We start from the raw sequence: 20833 nt of genomic DNA on the forward strand, positions 1-20833 counted from the left end.
ATGAGCACAAAGATTCATGGCAGCTGGTGCATAGAAGGATGTCTGTTTCCTTGGTACTGGCTGGCTAGAAAGGCTATAAATGTGCTGTCACTTACACACACACCTGAGGCCCATCCAGTTTTGTGCTCAAAGCTCTGACAGATCACGTGTCTGGCGTGGACACAGGAACCTATGAATGGGTTCAAAAGAACCACCCAGGACACACATGGCATTCACAGTGACCAAGGCACAGTTCTCACCCTGATGGAGGTCATCGTGCAGGGAGCCAGCATGGCTGGGGCTGGATGGGGGGATCTCTGAGCCAGGCACATCACCATTGGGTGTTAGGGATATGTGGCAATTCCAGCCAGTCTCCAGACCCATTTTCTCAGCAAACACCTGTGGGTGAGCAGACAAAGGGTTTTAGAGTGGCTTCCCAGGCCAGAGCACTGCAGACTGATGCCATACTGGAACACAGGCACCTTCTGGACTCATTAGTGGGCTGAATCAGATTAACCTCAGATTGCATTGGAGCTAAACTCTCCAGTCAGACAACCAGGGGCCATGCAAGGTCAGGGGGGTCAGCAAAGACAGCTTACCTTGCTTTTGAGCTCATCTTCCAGGGAGAAGTAGACAAAACGAATGCAGGCATTGACCAATCCATCAATGAGGCGGACAATGTCAAGGCGGGCCTGATACTGAGATGAGACCATTCCCATGAAGATCTGTCCACTCAGAGCCTGGATACAGTCCTCCTTCTCCATCACTTCCCCAATCCCTTCTTCAGGCATGCAAGCAACACGCAATCCCATTGAGACATGGGAGGCCACGCGTGCATCAAAGGACACGTGGTGGGGAGGCCACCAAGGTGACACCCAAGGACACGGTGCCCCGACACAGAAATGTGCAGGGACACAAATACAGGAGGGAAGATGAAGAGACATCCATTTGTCCCATCATACCCAGTCACAGAAGTGGTTTCAGGACATCCCCACACAGGAGACCAAGAACAGAAGTGGGAAACAGCAAGCATGAAAAGGAAAAAGATAAAACAGAAGACAGGGATCAGTCACAAGGAATTTGGGTAGAAAGGTCAAGGATGTGTGCTTCATAATGTTCACATGTGCATTTTAAACACATCCTACTGTGCCTAAACAACATGGTAAGTCTAGCTGAGGCACAATGGCATCAGAGCACGAGGGGCTGATGCAAAGGAACTGAATCATGTTCCCTGCAAAAACTTCCAAAAAGCCTGCAAAGGCTCTTTGACAGGGTTCCTTCACCATCAGCACCACATCAGTCTGTGGTGAATGGGGGCTGGATGCAGCATGAAAAACAAAATAATAAAACACTTCACACAGATGCAAGGCTTGCCACAGGTGGGACCCAAAAGTGTTCTGAAAACAGTCATAATTGTTCCTAGCTGTTGGAAACCCCACTAGTCACATGTTACAGGATGGGAGATCAAGGCAGAAAGAGGTTAAGGCTGGTTTTCCAAAAGAGCCTCCTGGATTTATGTAATGGTATGTGCTTCCTTCTCAGTTTCCACTGCTGTTCTGAAGGACATGTACATGTCACGCTCATCTAGTGGGAACCAGTACAGCAACAAAATCTGTGAAGGATCAATAGTTGCATAGCACTATAGACTTCAATCCTTTGAAAAGCCCATCACATGTGATTTCCATAAAATCAGACAAACAGCAAAACAAGTACTGAAACACCCAGAAGTCTTGACTTTCTGTAGCCTACTTTAGAAACAGACTTCCCACAAGGAGAAGAATTTCTCTGTAAGCTTCAATAACTTAACTAGAAATACCCCTACCAGCTGCCACATCGCTACTTCCTCCGAAAACGCATCTACTCCAGAAACTCCTCCTTCCAAACTTCCATCTGCTACTCTGAATAACAACGTTCTTACAGCTCTAGACTGATCAGCTGCAGCCCCTGGGCAGCAGCAGAGCTGCTGCAGCCACACATACCATCTGAGCTCCAGCTGTTCCTGCGGCTGCTCTGCTTGATGGGGGTGGTCCCGGGCAGGTCGCAGCAGGTGAAGATCGCGCTCTGCCCCGGCACCTGCACCAGCTCGATGCACTTGCCGTTGAGCTGGGAGGACAGGGCACAGTGCATGGGCTTGTATGCAAAGGCAGAGCAGTATCCTGACAGGCAGGCTCGCTGGTAGAAATCCAGCACCTTCTTCCTGTGTGCAGGAGGGAGAAAACAGGGAAAGTGAGCAAAAATGTGCCACGTTTCTGACAATACAGAAATGCTATTCCATGTATTTGGAAAAACATCTTCCATATAGAGTGGTTAGAAAGGCTGAAGAAGCCCTTCCCTACTGCTTCTGCATTCTCCAAGCTGCAGGCACTGCAGGGCAACAAGAACACATATTCCAGCAGGGGCAGTGGTGAATGTTTCTCTTTGCTCATCAGATTGATGGGTATGAACACAGAGCTCTTCAAATACACTTATTAATATAATGTGCTCTATATGGCTGCCAGATGACTCCAAGAAAGTTCACTGCATGACAGCAGAAGCTTAATTCATCAGACATAATTTATCTGTAGGAAGATAAACACCAAAGAGGGAACTGACAACTCTGACAACAGGATCTATGGCAGAGATAGTTGCAGGAGCAGACTTTTCTCTTATCCTCTTTCAGAGTCTGGGTCCCAGGAGCTGTATTTAGTCAATATTCAGTCACTGAAATAAGGTAAAGTTCCTTCTCTGAGCTGAATTCACAAAGTTAACAAATTAGGCTACACATCAGATTTTTAATTTGCTTGTAATGTGATCAATATTCCAAAAAGGATAAGTGGCAGTTTTTTCACACCTGAGGATAAGTAGATTTAGAAGAACAATATGAAAAGTCACTGAAACTAAACATTACTGGTCTGCTGTACCAATAGGAGCAGCAATTCAGCGTGTAGATGAAAATGCAGCACACACTGTCAGGTACTGCAGCAGGACTCCAAGGGTGTGATGCATTGTGTGGACTGGTTCAGGCACCATTGATTATTTTGCATTTCATGTAAGACAACAAATTTTTCTTGAAAAGCAACAAAAAATCCTCTGCCACCAGCATGACCTGATTATAATTCAGCCCTACTACACAGTACAGTCAGAATCAACTTACAAGAGAACAATATCCCAACAGATACAGTAAGAAGTGGCTGCTCTTCCAGTTCAACTGAATGCTTGTTGATATCTAATCTCTTACATGCTATGATAACAATTAATTACAAGCAGAGATGGCTCATGTTCATAACCTACTTGAAGCTCTTAAAAAGCTAAACAAGCATCACAAAAAGAATTTTAACAGAGTGACCAGGTTCCCTCTGCATTTTACATGCAGCTCCTGCATGCCCCACATGAGAAAGCTGCCCACCTGTCAGAGCCAGAGAGGGGGTAGATATCAGTACCATCCCAAAAGTCAGTGCAGGCCTCAAGGATGATGTCAGCTGTCCCATGAGAAAACATCTGCTCAGTGCCTGAAGTGTAAGAGAACAGTGAGTCAGCATCACACATACAGCTCCCAGGAAGGGCATATCACACCAACGGCTCCCTTATTTGTTAAAACATGAGTGTTCCCACAAAATGCTTTGATGCATTCCAGATATCCCCTTTTCCTCTGCTGAAAGTCTCCGGTCTCCATCAAGAAACTGTTCAGGATTGATGATGCACCTGCAACTGCCCTTTGTCTAACTGTGGGTTCAAACAGGGCTGTGATAAAATATGAGCCATGTAGTCCCCTCCTATTCTCCCCTTACCCAGTGTATCAATCCTGCTCCTATAAAGGTGGGATAATATCTTGCTCCTGCATCCCACAGAGCAGAAGAGAAATTCCTTTGTGCCTCTTGTTTGGAAAGTACAAGCAGCAGTGATGAGCCTAGGGGGATCAAAGTCTGCCTGTGCTGCAAAGTGCATTCATTTTTAGGCCAGATGTAGAACTAAAGGGTAAGAGGTATTCTGGAATACTTTTCATTCAAGTAGCAGAAGATAATTTGACAGTGTGACCTGGCAGATAACAGCCTGTTTCACATTTTCACCATGAAAAAGTTTTAAATCAGGATGCTCAAAAGTTCAATATAAGAGACACTAAAAAAGTAACTCATGTTGTCTTTAGGGAAGAACTGAAAATCAGTGGACATCACAGCTTGTCCTGGTTTTCTTTCTCCCCCTATTTTAGTTTTTAATACAGACTCAAAATCTCTTATTCCCTCTTGTAGTCAGAGGTGTCCAGAAGTTTTTCTCAGAGGTGTGTGACATCCCTGATGCAGGTCCCAGGCACGGGACACAAGTTCATGACTTGGGGCTGTCTCCCCTGCACACCTCCTGCTCCCTCTCATTTGTATCAACCTATTAACATTTCCTGCACGTAGAGTCTCCCTTCCCTCCTCCAGCTGCTCTGTGACTTTGCCCCCAATAGCTTCAAAGCTGAGCTAATAAAAAAAAAAACACCCAAAAAACAAAACCTAAAACACTGCCAAGAAAAATGAGCCCAAAGGCTTCTCGCAGGCATTGTTGCTGACTGCTAATGCTCACACTGGCAGGTGAAACCCAGAGCCAAGAATATCCCCTCAACACAAACCAGCAAGGGACCTTCAGGAGCACCAGAGGATTTTCCAAAACATAGCAGCTCTCTGCTTTTGCTATAAATAGTCATCACAAGCCAAGTTTATCAGCATAACAAACCTCCAAGACGAATAAGAGCTGTGTGTGAAAGAAGGAGCCTGTCTCAGGGACACAAAGGAGCACTTGTGCAGAGCTCTGGTTAATTTTATTGTATAAACACCTAATCCTTCCCACCTTGCTCCTAAGGTCAGATAGTCCTTGCTTGGAAAGAGGGAACAAGAGATGTTTATCCATGCAAAACCTGTGTCCTGGACACAGAGCAAGAGCTTGCAATGACCACGTGCACAGATGTACCCACACTGATGCCTGTCAGCAACTGCAATCCATTAATTCCCACCAGAATCCCACACCACAGCCCTGCTAAGGGAAAAGTGGCAATGACTGCAGACACTATAAACTGCAAGGAGTTCACTGAGCTGTCCTTGCCAGTGAAATGAGCTCAGCCTTTTCCCTTCCCAAATCGTGAACTCTCAGGCCAGGATTTCTCTGGCAAAAGGGAAAAAACCTAATGAATAGGGCAGGGGGTATGACAGCCATTCATGGCTGCTGGGACTCATTGGGAAGAACCAAACTGCTCCAGCTGAGCCAATGACAGATCAAAAGGAATGGAGCAGTGCAGCTCCAGCAAAGGAAGACAGAGATGGTGAGACATGAATTTCAATAGAATAGTTAGGAACATACAGATAAGCTGCCTCCTATTTCTGCTACAGCTGTAGAATTTATGTATCTTGCTTTGACTGCAGCATGTCATGGGAGTGGGTGGATTCCAAGATTTATTCACAAATAATGTGTGGAGAGAGGTAAGTTATGATCATCTGGTCTGACTTCTGCATAAACAGAGCCATTTGACTTCATCCAATGTTATCTGCACAATCCAGTATTTCTGGTTCTAAAATGGCAGTATTTTAGGAAATTTCAAGGGACAAGACCATTGTGTGAGAGGTGTTCCAATGGTTAACTAAACCCAACTGGCAAAATTCCTCTTAGAATTTACTCTAGACAGCATAATCCAGGTCACACCTATTCGTCTGAGCTCCAGGCTCTAACCTAAACCGTTTAAAACTGAGGATAAGGAGTTGAAATGAGGCAACATTAAAAGATTTTTCTCTACACTAAAAATCTCAGCATCAAAACAATTCCTAGTTACGAAAGCAAGATAGCAGCAATAAGAACAAATGAAAAAGCTCCTCCCCAAATAAAGACAAAAATTTCAGAAGAAGTGGGTGAGAGAAGACAATTTAACCTGGTAAAACTCTGGCCAGCACAATGATCATATTTCAGACTCAATATTGAACATATGTCAACTCTAGAGAGCCAAGTTCAGTCAATTTAAGGAATTACAAAGAGACTAAGAGCTCTGAGAGGCAAGCTGTTAAATCTTTCTGAGGTGCTTTAAGACCTCAGCCAGCTGTACATCCTTTCCATCCTGGCCCATTCCTACGAGAGCACAAAGGTGTAGAAAGAGTGGAGAAGTCTGCATGACTTCAGGTTTACATTCATGGTCACTTTGAGTTTGCATGGGAGTTTTGTGATTTCTTTTTAGTATGCAATATAGGAGTGTGTAATATAATACACTGGACAACTCACAAAGATATTGGTTTATGATTTATCAGAAGGATGAGCATTATTAACTAAAACCCAAAGTGATATTCAACCCCATGCAGCATTAGTTTCACTACCATCATGAAGTCTATTAAAAACTCAATAAACCCATACCACACTCTGTACTGCCATTTGTTCACAGAAAACAGGTCTACTATACCTAAAATATAGTAGCTATCTAAAATAATTCAAAAAAATTATTTGTGATCCTGGAGTGAGCCAAGGCTGGGAAGAATTTTCCCCCCCTCAGAATACCATAGATGATCACTGAGGTTTGTTAATCACATCTGCACTGGCCATGGGCAGAGCAGGGGCAGCACCCCACAGTGATTCCAGGTTCCTCCACCCTGACATTTTCTGGGCTCTCTGAGGAAAAGCTCCTCCTGTGCCAAGTGGATGCCCAGAGAAAAAGGCAGCCTTACTGGTATTGGTGTCCTTCACAAAGAGGTTAATCATGTGGCTCAGGGGGGGTCTCCTCTTGGTGATGGATGAAAGCTTCCCCAGGATGGTTTCCTTAACCATCTCATCACTTGGCAAGCGGTACAAAGCCAAATAGTTCTCCTGCTTGAAAAGATCTTTAGCACCTGGTGTGAAACCTGAAACACGAACAAAAAGAGGAGGAAAATCAGGCTCTAATCAATGCAAAAGAGAAGTCCCTTCTCCTGATTCTGTGCCACCCACTTTGCCTGTGCTCATTCTGACACCTCCACAGCAACTGGTAGGTGAGCTGTGCTCACAGTTCACCTATGTAAATATGGCTCAAGATCTTGGATGAAAAACACTCCAAAGGACTAGATGAGTAATTACAGTGCTCATGCTCTTGTTTACTGATGAGAGTAACTGTGACATCACAGGACAGGCAGGGAAGTGAGTTCAAGTTTCCAGTTTTTAATCCTAGTGTTACCTCTAATCTCTTACTGCCCCTATGCCTCCATTTTCTCATCTGTAAAATGAGCTGATGTACACTATTTATCCCCAAACTCCCTGTAAAGCCCTACAGTAAAGACAGGGCAGATATCTGCTCATTAGCAGGTATTCTTTGTCTCCTGATGAGACTGACAGACTCACACCAGGAGAATATGAAGCCTAGCCAGGGCTGGCTGGCACTATCCTTGGTAACATTTGCTCTTGGATAGCACTGATAATGTCAGAACTCGCCAAAAGCCATCTCTTTAATAAACTCTTCTGGCAACCAAAAAACAACAGAGCCAGCTCTGTATTTCCACCTCCTCAGCAAACGGGACTGGGGAAATATTCTCACACTCTCCAAGGATTGTCTATTGACAGCTCTGATTTCTGCATGTCTGCTCATCCAGCTGCTGCTCACCTATCAGCCTGGCAAGCTCACAGAGGCCCCAGGGCACGTGGACAGGCAGCACAGCATTGTGAGTCTCCTGCAGGGCGATGTTGCAGAGGTGGTCGGAGAAGCGGCACAGCCGCTCGGTCACGCCGGCGTTGCACAGGTTGAGCAGCACGTTCAGGCCCAGAGGCTTGAGGGAATTCAGGTGCATGTGCCAGTTGGAGTCATCAAACTGGATGCAGGAGGGGTTCTGCTGGTCTTGGGACAGGCTGAGCATCTCCAGGTGGTAGTCACACACAAAGTCTTCAGCCTCACAAGCCAACACTTCGCTGTCCCCAGCAACCTGGTCCAACAGGCAGAGAAATTGTGGCTTGTTACAATGAATACAGCTTGAGCCTGGAATCCTGCAGGGAATTCCCAGTTAAACTCCCCAACAATGGGTTTGAGTTGGTGTTACAGCTCCATAAAAGCCTCCAGGAAGTCTTACCTGAGTGTGTTCCTCCTCTCCACCCTCCGTGTCCTTGCTAAAGCTGACGTTGGATCCAGAGGGATGTTTGTTTCTGCTGTTTGGCTTCCGGTGGGCAGAGGCTTCAGGAGCCTTTGGAGCATCACCAGACCAGTTGTTCCTCTCCTGTTCATTGGCCATGTGCACTGTGTCTGCCAGGGGGCCCGAGAGCAAAGCATCTCTTTCATGGGGCTGTGGGAGACCAACAGAGCACAGGGTGATGATGCAGCAGCTGAACACTGCTGATTCACCTGCTGCTTCAGGACTCCTGTAGAAAAGGATCCCTGCTTGCTTCCTCATCTTTAGGCAAAGAAATATGGCACAGGACTTCTCTACAAGGCCCCTCGATAATATCACATTTTGTGTCAGTCAAATTATGATTGCAACCAACACACGACATTATGGACTAAGGATCACCCACCTCATCTTCCATCTCAGGATGGCAGAAGGACCGTGTGGAAAGCTCATCAGTCAGGTCCTCGTGGCTGTCATGAGGTGGTTCCACCTTCCCACTGAAGAACAGAACAGTCTCTGGGCTGGGGTTTGGCCAGGAAAGAATCCCCTGCTTGTCTACACAGCAGAGCACCTAGAACATCCCACAACACCCACAAGAAAGCAAAATCTTAGTGAAAACATCTGTGTTCATGCATAGTTGCAAATATAATGACTTTAATAAACACATGGGAGGATAGACAAGTCTCTCCTTCACCAACTTGCTCTCTGAAGAAACTGCACCTAATAACACTCCAAGAAATCCAAAAATTCCTTGCTCTAACAAGACTGATGGGTTGCTTAACACCAATTTTACTTCAGCATATTACAGAACTATGCATGCATGAAGACTAAGGGAAGGAAGCAACTATTCAACCTATTTCACCTTTCCAGGACCCAAACCAGCTGGTTCTTGCACAGGAATCAAGAGGATAATTTAACCAAAACTAGAGCTGGAAGATACAGACATCCTGTCAGATGTCACAGAGTATCTCAAACTATTGTTTTGGCCTGTAAATGTGCTTGGACATGACAGGACAGTTATAAACTCTTCTACAAAGACAGGTGCCTGAAGGGTTTCTAATTCCAGCACAGTGAACTGCCTGCAGTCTGTGCTCAGGAATGATGACACAAATGATGCAAATGAAGCATCCTCACAGGGCTCCTCTTTCTGACAACCCAGCAATACTCACAGTGACAGATCCCAGACTGTGGAGCAAGCTGGAAGTGAAGCTCAGAGTCGGGGAATTGCCTTTTAAGACACAGAGGAAGTGGCTCCAGATACAGCGTATCATTTCCTGAGGAGGGAAGCAGAGGACATCAGCCAGTTAGAGACTCCTTCAGTGGAAGATGAAGGGAGGGAAGGGGAAAAGGGAGTATGACATTACCTGCTTTCACTTTCAACACAGGGATACACTGTAAGATAGACATCAGCCTCTGTGGGAACCTGTTACCTGATACAGTGCTGGTGTTCAGGGAAAAGCATTTCTTTCCCTTTCCACTGATTGCTAACAGTCAGTCTGATTGTTGACTTGAGAATTCACTGAAACTACCTCTCATCTACCCAAAACCACAGAAATTAATTCCGAAGTGAGTTCATTTCAAGTGAATCAGTTGTCACCTCTTGGTGTTTTTATCCTGAAGTAACTCAAGCCCTTGGACTGTGGAGTTTGAGGCCTTTGAGTTCCCACCACCATGCTGCAAATCAGGTAAAGGATGGGGTCCCTGTGGTGAGGTGACTTGCTCAAGGTTACTGAGGCAATGATAACACCTGAAACAAAGCCAAGGTACCCTGACTACTCCATTCTTACAAAGGAATTGTAATGGAACAGAAAGAAGGAGATATTTTGCAAAATTAAAATGTCCAGTTGGCACCCTTCATTTTCTGCACAGATATGTTTCACAGGGAGTCTGGATGGCAGTAATCAATCCAAGCACTAGAGCTGTGTGTTTTCCTCTGGCAATCCTAAAGCCAGCAAAACCAGGATTGAATTACTGTGTTATTTTACTGCTTTTTAGCTGTTATTCTGGAATACTGTGATTGCAGAGCACTTCCCCCAAAGCTCCTCAAATCATGTTCCCTGGATCCTAATGGTTAGTACAGCAGTAAGCTCAAATGCAAAACAATCTGGAGCTATCACCAAAAAAATTGCTCTTATTTAAACCAGTTTCTTCTAAGCAAAAATGTTACAAAAGGAAAGAAACAGATCTCCTCAACAAGGCAGATCAGCTAAAATCAACCCCATTTAATACCTGAAAAACATCTCAGCTAAATGATGAACTGGCACAGAAAGGCAACAAAATATTCAGCAAAGGAAAGACGTGTGTGCACCCATGTGCACTCCTTTGAGTGACTGGGAGCAAGGAGACAGGAACTGATTCTTGTCATATCAAGGGATTCTTAATCACTCCTGGAGTCCATCTGCCTCCTTATGGAAAGGGGAATCTCTTAACACCAGACAGAGAAGTATCTTTCCTCTACCCACCTGTTTAACCTGGATGATGCAATTTATAGAGTGGCCAGAGTAGTTCCTTACCTAGAAAAAAGGCTCCTGGATGTTTAATTGCCCCAGCTCTGGAAGCACCAGTAATGTGCTTAAGCCTGATAAGAAGCCTATGGGGCAGGATCAGACTTTTAAAAAGCCTGAACATCCCATGGCCCCGCTGCAGTTTGGTCTGGGTGCTGACCACTGTTCCCTCTGGGTTTTAGTTTTGGCTTGAACAAAGTTTTTCTGGTACAACCAAAATACTTTGCTTCATTCAGACACACACCATACAAAGTTTATTTTACTTCTAGAACAGGACTTGAAAGAGGTACTATCTCCAGGACAGAAAATGTTGATTTCAAACCATTTGCAATATTCAGAAAAGCCCAACTGGACTCAGTATTGAGGTCACCTCAAACTCCAGTCAGCACAGCAGTATTTACATGGGGAGATGGAGGGCAAACACATGCAACCTGCATGCACAGCAAATTAAAGCAACAAATGAGTGACAATGGACAACTGACACAAGTCAAAAGGGTCTAGCAACAAGCAGGAGATCAGAGAGGAAGGGAAAGGATACCATGAAGTTCTGCAGTGAAGATGGAGGAAAACAATTCATAATAATAGTACCTGAGAAGATACCATCTCTGTGTAGCTGCTGAGAGTGTCCTCTGAAAACTTAGCAAGCTGCAGCAAGAGAAGAGACCAGTTACTATAATTGTGCTCAGAAATGTGCCATGAGGAACATCCTTCCCACAGGATGTGCCTTCAGGGAGGAGAAAGCAGGAGTCCTGCTCTGTGGGAGCTGCTGTACCAAGGCAGACCAAAAACTCATCAAAGTAATTACGCCTTTAATGGACTCTGTTTTTATCTACTTGTGAAGCACAGGCAAAGTGCTTGGTGCTGAACATCACAGAGGAACACACAGTCATTACCTAAGTGTCTACAGAGAAAATAATAGCAATTAGACCCAGAGGAGGATCTTTCTGGGTGGCTATTTTTAGTTAGAAAGAGCCAGGATTGAGTGATCTGATTTTAACTTATATGGGTCAGTTACAGGAAGGAGGCTGGAAGATGGGTTGGAAAAGCAGGTGCCTGGAACACAATGGACACAGAGGACTGAGGCAATATGAATGGGATGTGGAGAGGAAATGAAAAGAAATTATAGCAGGGCACCACCACGGTGCTCTTGGAATTACCCTGAGAAATTCACTAACTCAATTTTAGCATTCAGCACAAAGCTATTCCACACTAGATGTAATCTTGAAAAAGTTTAAATTTAAGTCTATTCACAACCACAAGTGATCATAGTAATTACATTTATATGTAAATAAAACTACAGCCCCAATAATAATGCATATCTAGCATTTGAAAAAGGATCAGTTTAACGAAGCTGAAAAAAGCCAAGAGAAATATGTCAATATTCATTTAAATTGAGAACTAGGAAGGATAATTAGGAACTCTTTAAGAATATTTTGTTACCATTTAAAAAAAAGCAACAATCCTACAGTAAAAATAAGAGACCAGTTTTAGAAAAATAAGTAAGAATTAACATAAAAAATAAGGAAAAGTACACCAGTTGGTAATTAAAACCAGACCACTGCTTGTTAAAGACAGTGAAATTGCAAATGACATTGTAGGCAAGGCAGACGTGTTAAATAAATATTGCTATTCCTTATTCAGTGATACAATCATACCATATGATAACTATGAAATATTTTCCATTCCAACACCAGCTACAGAAAGTAAATATGTTTAAATTAGCAGGTCTGGACAATGACTGTTACTGCTGATTTTGCAGAAGGCTTGAACTATGGATTAAGTCCCAGTTCAATGGAAGTGGTGCCAATGCCCAAAAAGGGAAGGAGAACCATCCAAGTTACCACAGGACCCCAGACAGACTTTGATTTCAGACAGAATAAAAGAGCAGCTAATATGATATGAGACTCAATTAAAAGAAGTGGAATAATACAATCAGTGCCAAACACCACAAATATATGAGCAGCAAATCTCCTTAAACTATTGTGATATCTTTTTTGACAAAATTACAAATTTGTCTGATAAAAGTACTGCTTTTGACATAGACCATTTGGTAATTTAACTTGATTCTAAATGCTTGACTAGTTTTCTAATGAAAATACCAAAGTAATAGGGCCCATGTTATATATTAGAAACAGACTATCTCTAAATGGAAGAGAAACAGAAATTATTTGCAATGATGTTTTACTACCTCAAGCAGGGACAAATCTGGGTATTTTGTTAATAACCTGAGAGAAAACTAAAACCAACATATTACTGATAGAGACTGTAAAGGATACAAAGTTTAGGGCAGGGTGCAATGTAAAGAGGAGAGATCACTCACAGAACAATATGGATTGCTTGGGCAGTATGCAAAAACATATATCCCAACAGGCACAAAACTAAGGCTGTGTATTTAGGTGCAAAAAATGGAGATTGGACTCACAGGATGAGGATTCTGCAGCTGAACAAAGCCTGGCCTTTTAAAGCAGTGACTGAAAGATCTAATGGGATGCTTTGTTGTACAAACAAGGGAACACAGAGTAGAAAGTCCAAATTATTCTGAAATTTTTCAAAAGCACAGCTATTACTGGAATATTTTGTGGGGTTTGAGATTCATAACCCTACAGTGTCCCTGAAACAGTGGAGAAAGCTAAGAGGAATGCCAAGAGAAAGATTAGAGGTTTGGAAAATATGCTTATAGTGCCTCAAGGTGCTTGCACTGTTTACTTAACCAGAGATGGTAAAAAGGAATGTGAGTAGTTACAACAGACCAGAATTTTGATTGACGTGCTCTTTGCTCTTAAATCTAGGATACAAAAGATGTAAATTTTCCAAGGGCTGGAAATCAGATACTGCAGAAATTCCCACTAACACAGAACGTCCATCTTTAGCAGTGAAGGTAAATAATTACTGACAAAACCTATCAGAGGCAGTACAAATGTTCTCAAACCAACAGCAAATTCTTCTCTAAAAGGAATGTTGCAGCAGTCCAACTGTAGTAATGAAACTTGAGGCAGGGGCTTGTTCAGGGGGGGCACTGGTTTGTGTCCTTTCAGCCAGTCACAAAGGTCACCTCTGGCCTTGAAAAATTTGGAATCAAACAGCTTGAACATGATAGGAAGGGGAAGAAGGTGGAGAAGCAGCCAAGTTGCCACCAAGGAGGCCAAGTGATTGGAGAGGAGCAGGGTCTTACGTGCTACATTTTGAACAGAGAAGAGAGAAGGAAGGAGGGAAATAAGAGAGACAAAGTGACTGCCCTGGTCAGGGGGTGAGCGACCAAGGCATGTCACAGCAGCTGCTCTGCAGCAGCAAGATGGAAGAGCATATCTGAGATGCCACAGAAAGAGCTGGCTGGACAGACAGAGCTGCCTGGACAAGAAAAAGGAGAAGACAGGAAAGGAAAAAAAGGAAGGTGCAAGTATGAGTGACAGGGCAAATGGGAATGTTGAGAATGATGAAGCAAGGAATCCAAGGAGCTCTGGCTTTTCCCAGCTGAATTGTGAATTGTGAAGGGAAAGAGGGAGGTTTCAAAAGTAGAAACCAAGGGATGCTGAGAATGAGTAGGAAAGGTAAAGTGGTGAAAATACTGAAAAGAGATTATAAAGGTGCAAATGCTGCTAAGGAATGTAACGTGACCTTCCTCCCAGGACACGGGCAGCTTACTCATGTTCAGCTAGAGAGAAAAGAATAGAAAACACAGACCCAGGGCCACAGAGGCCAAGGGAGGACAAGAAGGAGAGAGAAGCTCTGTCCAAGTAACAGAAATCAGCACAGAAGACAAACAGCTCAGTGCACCTCAACAGCACTGCCACCAGCACAAAAGAAGGGACAACACATCCAGCTCAGGACCACATCCCATCAGACCACCAAAGTGCACTGCCCAAACCAGCACAGCCACCAGAAACTGCTCTTACTCCCTGACCCAGCCAAAGGCCACGCCTGCAAACAAAGCCCCAGAGCCTCAGGAAAGGATTGTTCAGCCCACAAGGCATTACAGAGGACATGATGTATCTCGTTCCTTCTCAGTGGCTACACATTGCCCAGTTAGAGCCACCACAGGGCATTTATCTCCATGTTGACCCCTCTGCCAAACTGTATTTATCTGACAGAAAACACATGCATTGAAGAGTATTACGGAATCACCAGAGCTTCCTATCACCTTGGAACATCTGTAAAGAGGTTGAAAAAATTAAAGCATCTGTTCAAGAAGTAATATTGCACTCCAGGGAGAGGGGACAACAGCTGGGACAACCAAAGATCCAACAAGGTTTTACAATTATGTGGACACATCTGCTGAATTCTCACTTCAAGAGCTTTTTCATCTCCTGCCCTGGTCTCTGCAATGGTTTAATGTGGAGAGAAACCTACCAGTGAAGTGGAGGAGGCCTTGCTCATCTGGGCCAACACTCTGGCTTCTCCAAAGGCTGTAGCAAGAATCCACAGGACAGGAAAGAGCAATGGAAGGATGGGCAAGACACCATTCACCTGAAAAAAAAACCTTGTGATCACCAACAAGCACAGAGACAAGAAGAAGTCAGAACCTCTCACATGACATCTTTTCCACCACAGTTAGAGGATGGGGATAAAAGGACAGGGCAAGAAGGAAGGGGACTGGAAGCAGTGCCAAACAGTGCACACCTCAGGGGGGTTTAAAGAAGGAGGCCATGAATCAACCACACCAACTTGCAGCTGTTTTTTCTGCTGAATTTGGCATAAACACTATGAGTTTAAAGGCAAAGGATACCATATATGTAGATATAGATAAACACATACATGGCAAATGAAAGAGCAAAACATATTAAAGGTAAGTCTGTAAGGGAAGTTCTGATGTCCTCCTCCACTGAATGCTCCTGGATCCAGCATGCTTCCAAATTCAGGAAGCCCAGGATGCTGTCACAGGATGAATTAAGTCCTCACAGAGGGAATCCATCTCAGCAGTGCTCTGGAGAGGAGGTGTAGTGAAGCTCAGAGCTCTCCTTTACCTGCAGCTGCAGAAGAGTGTACTGCCAGGAAGCAATTCCAGGAGCTTGGAAAATGAAGCGCACGGCATTGGTGATCAGGAATCCAGCCTGCAATTCAGAGACAACACTGTCACCTAACACTGGCACTTGCAGGGAAGGTGTTTTGAGTGCCTTGTAACATTCTCAGCCCTGGGAAAAGTATGAAAAATATATTTTTGATCTGCTGCTGCAGTTCCTCCCTCCTCTCATGGCTTTGTGGCTCAGCATCTCTGAACTGCTCAAGGTACACACAGAGTCAGCTGCATGAGTGAGCCTGGCCACAACTTCCTGTTGATGGCTACAATTCTTCAGATTTATTGACAAAGCATGGCTATTCTCAAGGACAAAGGCTTGGAATGAGACCTACCAGCACGATAGGGACAGCATATTTCAGCATCACTGACTGTACAGTGAACCTCTCATTATCCAGGGCTGTCACAGGCCGTGACAGAGCCATTTCCAGGCACCACCTAAAAAACAGAAAACAGCTGGAAATTTCAGCAACCAAGACCCTAACCCTTCACTTTGCTTGGATATAAACCTCCTAGCAGACCTGATCAGAACACTGTGCTCAGCCTATGCTATGAGGGAGGGCTGTCAAAAGCCAGCATCTACAATAACAGTGAGACACTTAGCAGGGTAAATTAGCAGTATTGCCAAGAAACTTCTCAGGTCTCCTCACCTGCTTAGCAGGAAGGCAGCAACAAGGACACAGACAGCTGGCTAGGCACTGTGTCCACATTTAACCCACCTGACATTATCAATTATTGGGGTTTTCAACACACGGAAGAGACGATAGAGCTGAGGATTCTGAGGTCCCTTCTTCACTTCTCCCCTTGGGGAGGGCGGGGGTGAGAAGGGTGGAAATAGATCTCCAGGCTCCAGAACTATGTGCTCATCATCCTAGAAGAAAGGTCAGAGAGCCCAAAGGCTTGTGTTCAAGTACATCTGGTTATTTCATGAGAACTGGCACTTGGAGTGAAAGTTACAATTAAAACCACCAAAGGTAAATTTCAAGCTTTAAACTTTTTCTAACCTTCTTCAAGCAGTAAAATCTTTGTATAGATCTTGTAAGTGAGTAGTTAATTTACTTCTACATCAGGTATTTTATATTACCTTCTTTTATAACTAATCAGTAGTAAGGAGAAGGTCAAAGCAGACAAACTTTATTTCTGCACATAAAAAGCAGGATAAAAGATGAGGTTTGTATGTCATATTATCCTACTAGATAGATTCACTCCACTTATATTTAGCAGCACATTACATTTTCCCCTTGACCTGAGAGAGGAGGAAATATAGTGCTTTTGTATAACATTAGTGTCTCCTGTCCAGTGGATTTGGGAGTCCATGGAGAAGATGCAGCCTGGCTAGCTATGTGCCATCCTTGACTGAACTGGAATTTCAAGCTATTTTCAAGGTCAGAAGAAACCAAACACTCCAATAATTTGTACTCTGGGAATTAGAGTATTAGCATGAAAAACCTGGGAAATAAATTGTTACAGGCCAGGGAAATTAGACAAGCAAGTTACCTTAATCCCTCTCAGAGAAGCAAATGATTCCTGGCCTGGCCTCAAAGCCACAACATCTCCTTCTACCAAGAGGCTCACGGGCAGGTTGACAAGATGGCCATCCCTGTAGGCCCAGTGAAGGGACCAGGATGGGGCATAAGGCATGTGAAGGTCAGGGTACATGGAGTCTGGCCATTTCACCTCTTTGCCAAGTGTATCTGAAAGCACAAATGAGAAAGAAGGAAGTGGTAGCAATTCTGGATCTACATCCTGTAGTGGTTGAGTGGTTTTAAGTCCCCCAGTGCTAAGTTCAGCCCATTCCCATGGTCTCTTATCATCTCTCTCTTCCTCCTTGCTGGCTTCTCTCTCCACTCAGTATTAAAAACTAAACAGTCATTTAAAATCCTGTACAACAGAAAAGCTAAAGGCTGTCCTTAAAACTGCCCCACTGAAATGAACTGCCCCCTCAGGTCCCTGCTGAGAGGATGCTCATGCACAGAAAATGATTTCCTTCTGCTCCGTGTTGTGGTACAACCCCACGTGTTCTCCCCTCCTCATCTGCTGCAAGGCAGATATTTTTGCGAGGATATGAGGATTTGAATTACTCCAAAGCACAGCCATAACAGACGCCCACCTGCTAACACACAGCTTGGAAGCACATGGCCACATGACAGCTCAAAATAACTATTTTACAGGACAGGCATGAGGAGAACACACTTCCCACAGCCTGCTTCTGTGCAACACGGGGAAGGTTAGCAAGCTTAATTAGGAATGCGTGTGATCAGGTTTGGGGAAAGATTCAATGGGTGGAAAAGTGCAAATGGGACAGATGAAGGAGACCTCACCATTTATCTTATCAACGATGGTCTGAAGCCTCCTCTCCACCTCTCTGCACTTCAGCCTCTCCTGACGCCCGATCATGAGGAGATCCAAGAGGAGCAGGAGGAAGAGTGCCAGGGCATTGACTATCTCAGCACCTTGGCTTCACACAGCAAAACAGGAGGAAGCAGAATGCACATGAGGTTTGAGTAAACAAGCAGAATACACTGCCAGACACCCACAGAGATAAACACTCAACTGCCTGGTTGTTTATTTCCATATTTCACAGATTCATGGCTCAAAAAGAAACACATGATCATACTTCTTTAGGATAAAGACACCAGAGAGGTCTGAAAGGACCCATCTCAATTAAAAAATACTTTACAAATATGGTCAATGCATGTATAGCACACTAACTTCTCCCATGAGCCACTAATTTCTCCAGTTTCAAAATACTTCCTTCACGATGATAATGCCTTAAGAGTCTTAAAGATCTATGAATGCTGTAGGAAAAAAAACCCCTCAGTCTCTCCTATTAGAAGTAGAATTAAGGTCTATTAGAACTAGAATTAAGTTGGCTGAAGTTCTGTGAAAGGGAGTGACAGGAAATTACCAGTGTGACTACGCTGACACCTGGATATCTGGACAGAATGAGAGACAACACTTATGTCAATCACAGACAGTACTAAGATGATCCAAACCCACCACCCTGCTTCAGTTAAGCAGCACAGGAAGCTTTGCTCACCTCCCCTGTGGCTGGCTCCCATAGCAGCACAGCAGCAACAGCCCTGCCAGCAGCATCAGAGAGGCACCAGGCCAGTGGAAGCAGGAGCAGCGGTTACCATGGTACAGGAAACTGCTCCTCCACACCTCCTGCAAAGGGAGAGCAGCACACAGTCAGCACTCATGGAATACAGAGCCAGACATTTGGAAAAGCAGAGTGGGAAAGGGGGAAGACAGCAGCTGGTGCTCCAGGGAGAACAGAACTTTGCAAAACCCCTGAAAATGACACAGAGCACCCCAGGTCCATTGTGTGAATCCTTCAGCACCAATCCATACTCTGCTGGTGAGTCTGGGTGAACACTCTCTGCTTTTCTCTTGACTGGAAGAATGAAAAGGCTTCTGTGCCAGGCTGCCCCATTGTCACTGACCAACCAAGGAACACTTTCAAGCTTCTGCATAAACACTGGCATTTGTATTCAACACACATCCCAGGCAAGCACAGTGGACAAGGGGAGACTGTTGGGCTTCACAGCTCTTTTATCTCCACCTGAGATGGACCCTCTAAGCTCACTGCCCTTAGTGGCTCTTGAAGTCCTGAGATCCTTCACAGGGCAAGAGGCATCTTCCCACAGAGCTTTGGCATCCAGGACAGAAGTGCTCACAGAAACTCACCCTTAGATTCCTTGCTTTGTTCCCAAGGACTGCAGCAGTTCTACACCCAGACATTACACCCAGACATTCTTGGGGGGAATGCAGCCAACTTCTGTTTAGCCCTCATCTTTACTTTGAGAAGGGAAGACCAAGTGCCCAGCTTGTGCTGTTTGGTGCCTCACCTTCCATGAAGTCCCTTTTTTCCGTTCCTTCTGATGGCCCTCCAGCAGTGCTGACAATTGGTCTCTCAGGATCGTGAGGGCTTTCTTTGTGGTAAGGCCCAAACTTGAGGTCATCTCATCCTGAGGTGCCAGAAAAATAAACTGGTTAGTGCTTCCCTATTTTCCTTTTAGGCTTTTTCCTGGTGGCTGACAGAGCATGTGGCTGTGAATGTCCTGCACTCATCATCACCAGCCTGATTCTCCATTTTCCTGAAATCATCTTCCCTCCTGTGAACTTTAGACTGCTGGCTGGAATTAGAGCACTTAGATAGTATCAAGTAAACAAACCGGTCCTGACTGTGCTGATAAATACTTTATCAAAGCACAATACCAAGTCATTTCTGTGAAACAAGATCTAATCAGTGGAGGCTGAGGACAATACAAACAGAGGTTATGCAGGCTTGAACTGGTATCAGCTTGTAGAGACAACAGAACACGGCTATGGTAGAATTGTAATGATACAGGATGAATTTTGCTAACAATAGTAAAAACTAAGTAGTAGAATATCCACAATTCAAAACAAGAGTGGTGCAATTTCCACAACTGCTTGCTACAGATTTTCATTTGTGAGTCCTGCCTCTGTGGCTACTTTGATGCATAAACTCCCAGATTTAAATGCTAGGCTGTAGATCAGTTCAGGACCAGACATGACCCTGCCACCAACTCCTCCTTTTACAAGAGCAAACACTGGAGTTTTAAGTGCTGAACTGCAAGGGAGACATTTGGCCTTGCAGGAAGCACAGAGTTCACACACTGCTCCCTCAGTGCCCATCAAAGAGCAGCAGTCCCAAAGGACACATCCCAGGAGTGTGCCATATGGAAAACGCTGCCATAAGATGTTGGTAACAACAAAGTGGGGTAAACACTTGCATTTCTGGGCCAGGAGTATGAGCACTCTCCTTTCTTTCAAATCACAGATTGCAGTGAGGTACTGTGGGCACCAGATCACTGACAGCAAATCAGCAGGGAAGAACAGGCAGGCGTCCATGAGAGGGCTACAGCAGGGAAGTGGTAAATAAAAGTTCTCATGGGCATTTCATGTTTTAATACAAACAGATTGAGCATGTACAACACACAGGATATCCTGCATATAGAAATGTTCACGTGTGCCCTACTGTGCCCAGAGTTCAGAACTACTGAACACAAACAGGCAGGAGGTTTGTCCCTCCTGTCCCCAGCAGTGTGACACAGCCAGAGCTCAGGTAGGAGCTGCAGCTCTTCCTGCTCTAGGAGCCCTTCCCGGCCCTGCCAAACCCACCGTGGTCTCAAACTGCAGCAGTTCTGCTCCTCAGGGGCTGCTTGCACACACCCAGCTCTGCAAGTGCAGCTTGCCTCTGATCTGCTCTTCCTGTTCCTTTACTGCATGGTTTCATGATGAACATTTACTGGAAACTA

General features: G+C 44.6%; 1 protein-coding gene across 4 annotated transcripts in view; it reads right to left on the reverse strand.

Annotated features, from left to right (window-relative positions):
* Positions 1-20833, reverse strand: part of TMEM94 (transmembrane protein 94) — a 51110-nt gene that overhangs the window by 11396 nt on the left and 18881 nt on the right. For 3 of the 4 annotated variants that reach the window (XR_005628247.1, XM_039716231.1, XM_039716230.1), the window contains 18 exons: positions 19400-19519; positions 18589-18716; positions 17870-18006; positions 17046-17242; positions 16268-16419; positions 15884-15986; positions 15499-15585; positions 14885-15001; positions 11126-11182; positions 9203-9307; positions 8440-8604; positions 8001-8210; positions 7541-7856; positions 6636-6809; positions 3365-3467; positions 1959-2176; positions 579-760; positions 240-378 (listed from right to left, as the gene is read on the reverse strand). Coding sequence is in view for 3 of the 4 variants with exons in the window: in XM_039716231.1 (XP_039572165.1) it covers positions 240-378; positions 579-760; positions 1959-2176; positions 3365-3467; positions 6636-6809; positions 7541-7856; positions 8001-8210; positions 8440-8604; positions 9203-9307; positions 11126-11182; positions 14885-15001; positions 15499-15585; positions 15884-15986; positions 16268-16419; positions 17046-17242; positions 17870-18006; positions 18589-18716; positions 19400-19519 (2710 nt within the window). In the remaining variant the exon portion in view is untranslated. The remainder of the gene's footprint in view (positions 1-239; positions 379-578; positions 761-1958; positions 2177-3364; positions 3468-6635; positions 6810-7540; positions 7857-8000; positions 8211-8439; positions 8605-9202; positions 9308-11125; positions 11183-14884; positions 15002-15498; positions 15586-15883; positions 15987-16267; positions 16420-17045; positions 17243-17869; positions 18007-18588; positions 18717-19399; positions 19520-20833) is intronic. The other variant, XM_039716232.1, reaches the window with a different exon arrangement.

The sequence above is a fragment of the Passer montanus genome, unplaced genomic scaffold, assembly GCF_014805655.1.
Source record: "Passer montanus isolate IOZ18808 unplaced genomic scaffold, ASM1480565v1 scaffold35, whole genome shotgun sequence".
NCBI lineage: Eukaryota > Metazoa > Chordata > Aves > Passeriformes > Passeridae > Passer > Passer montanus.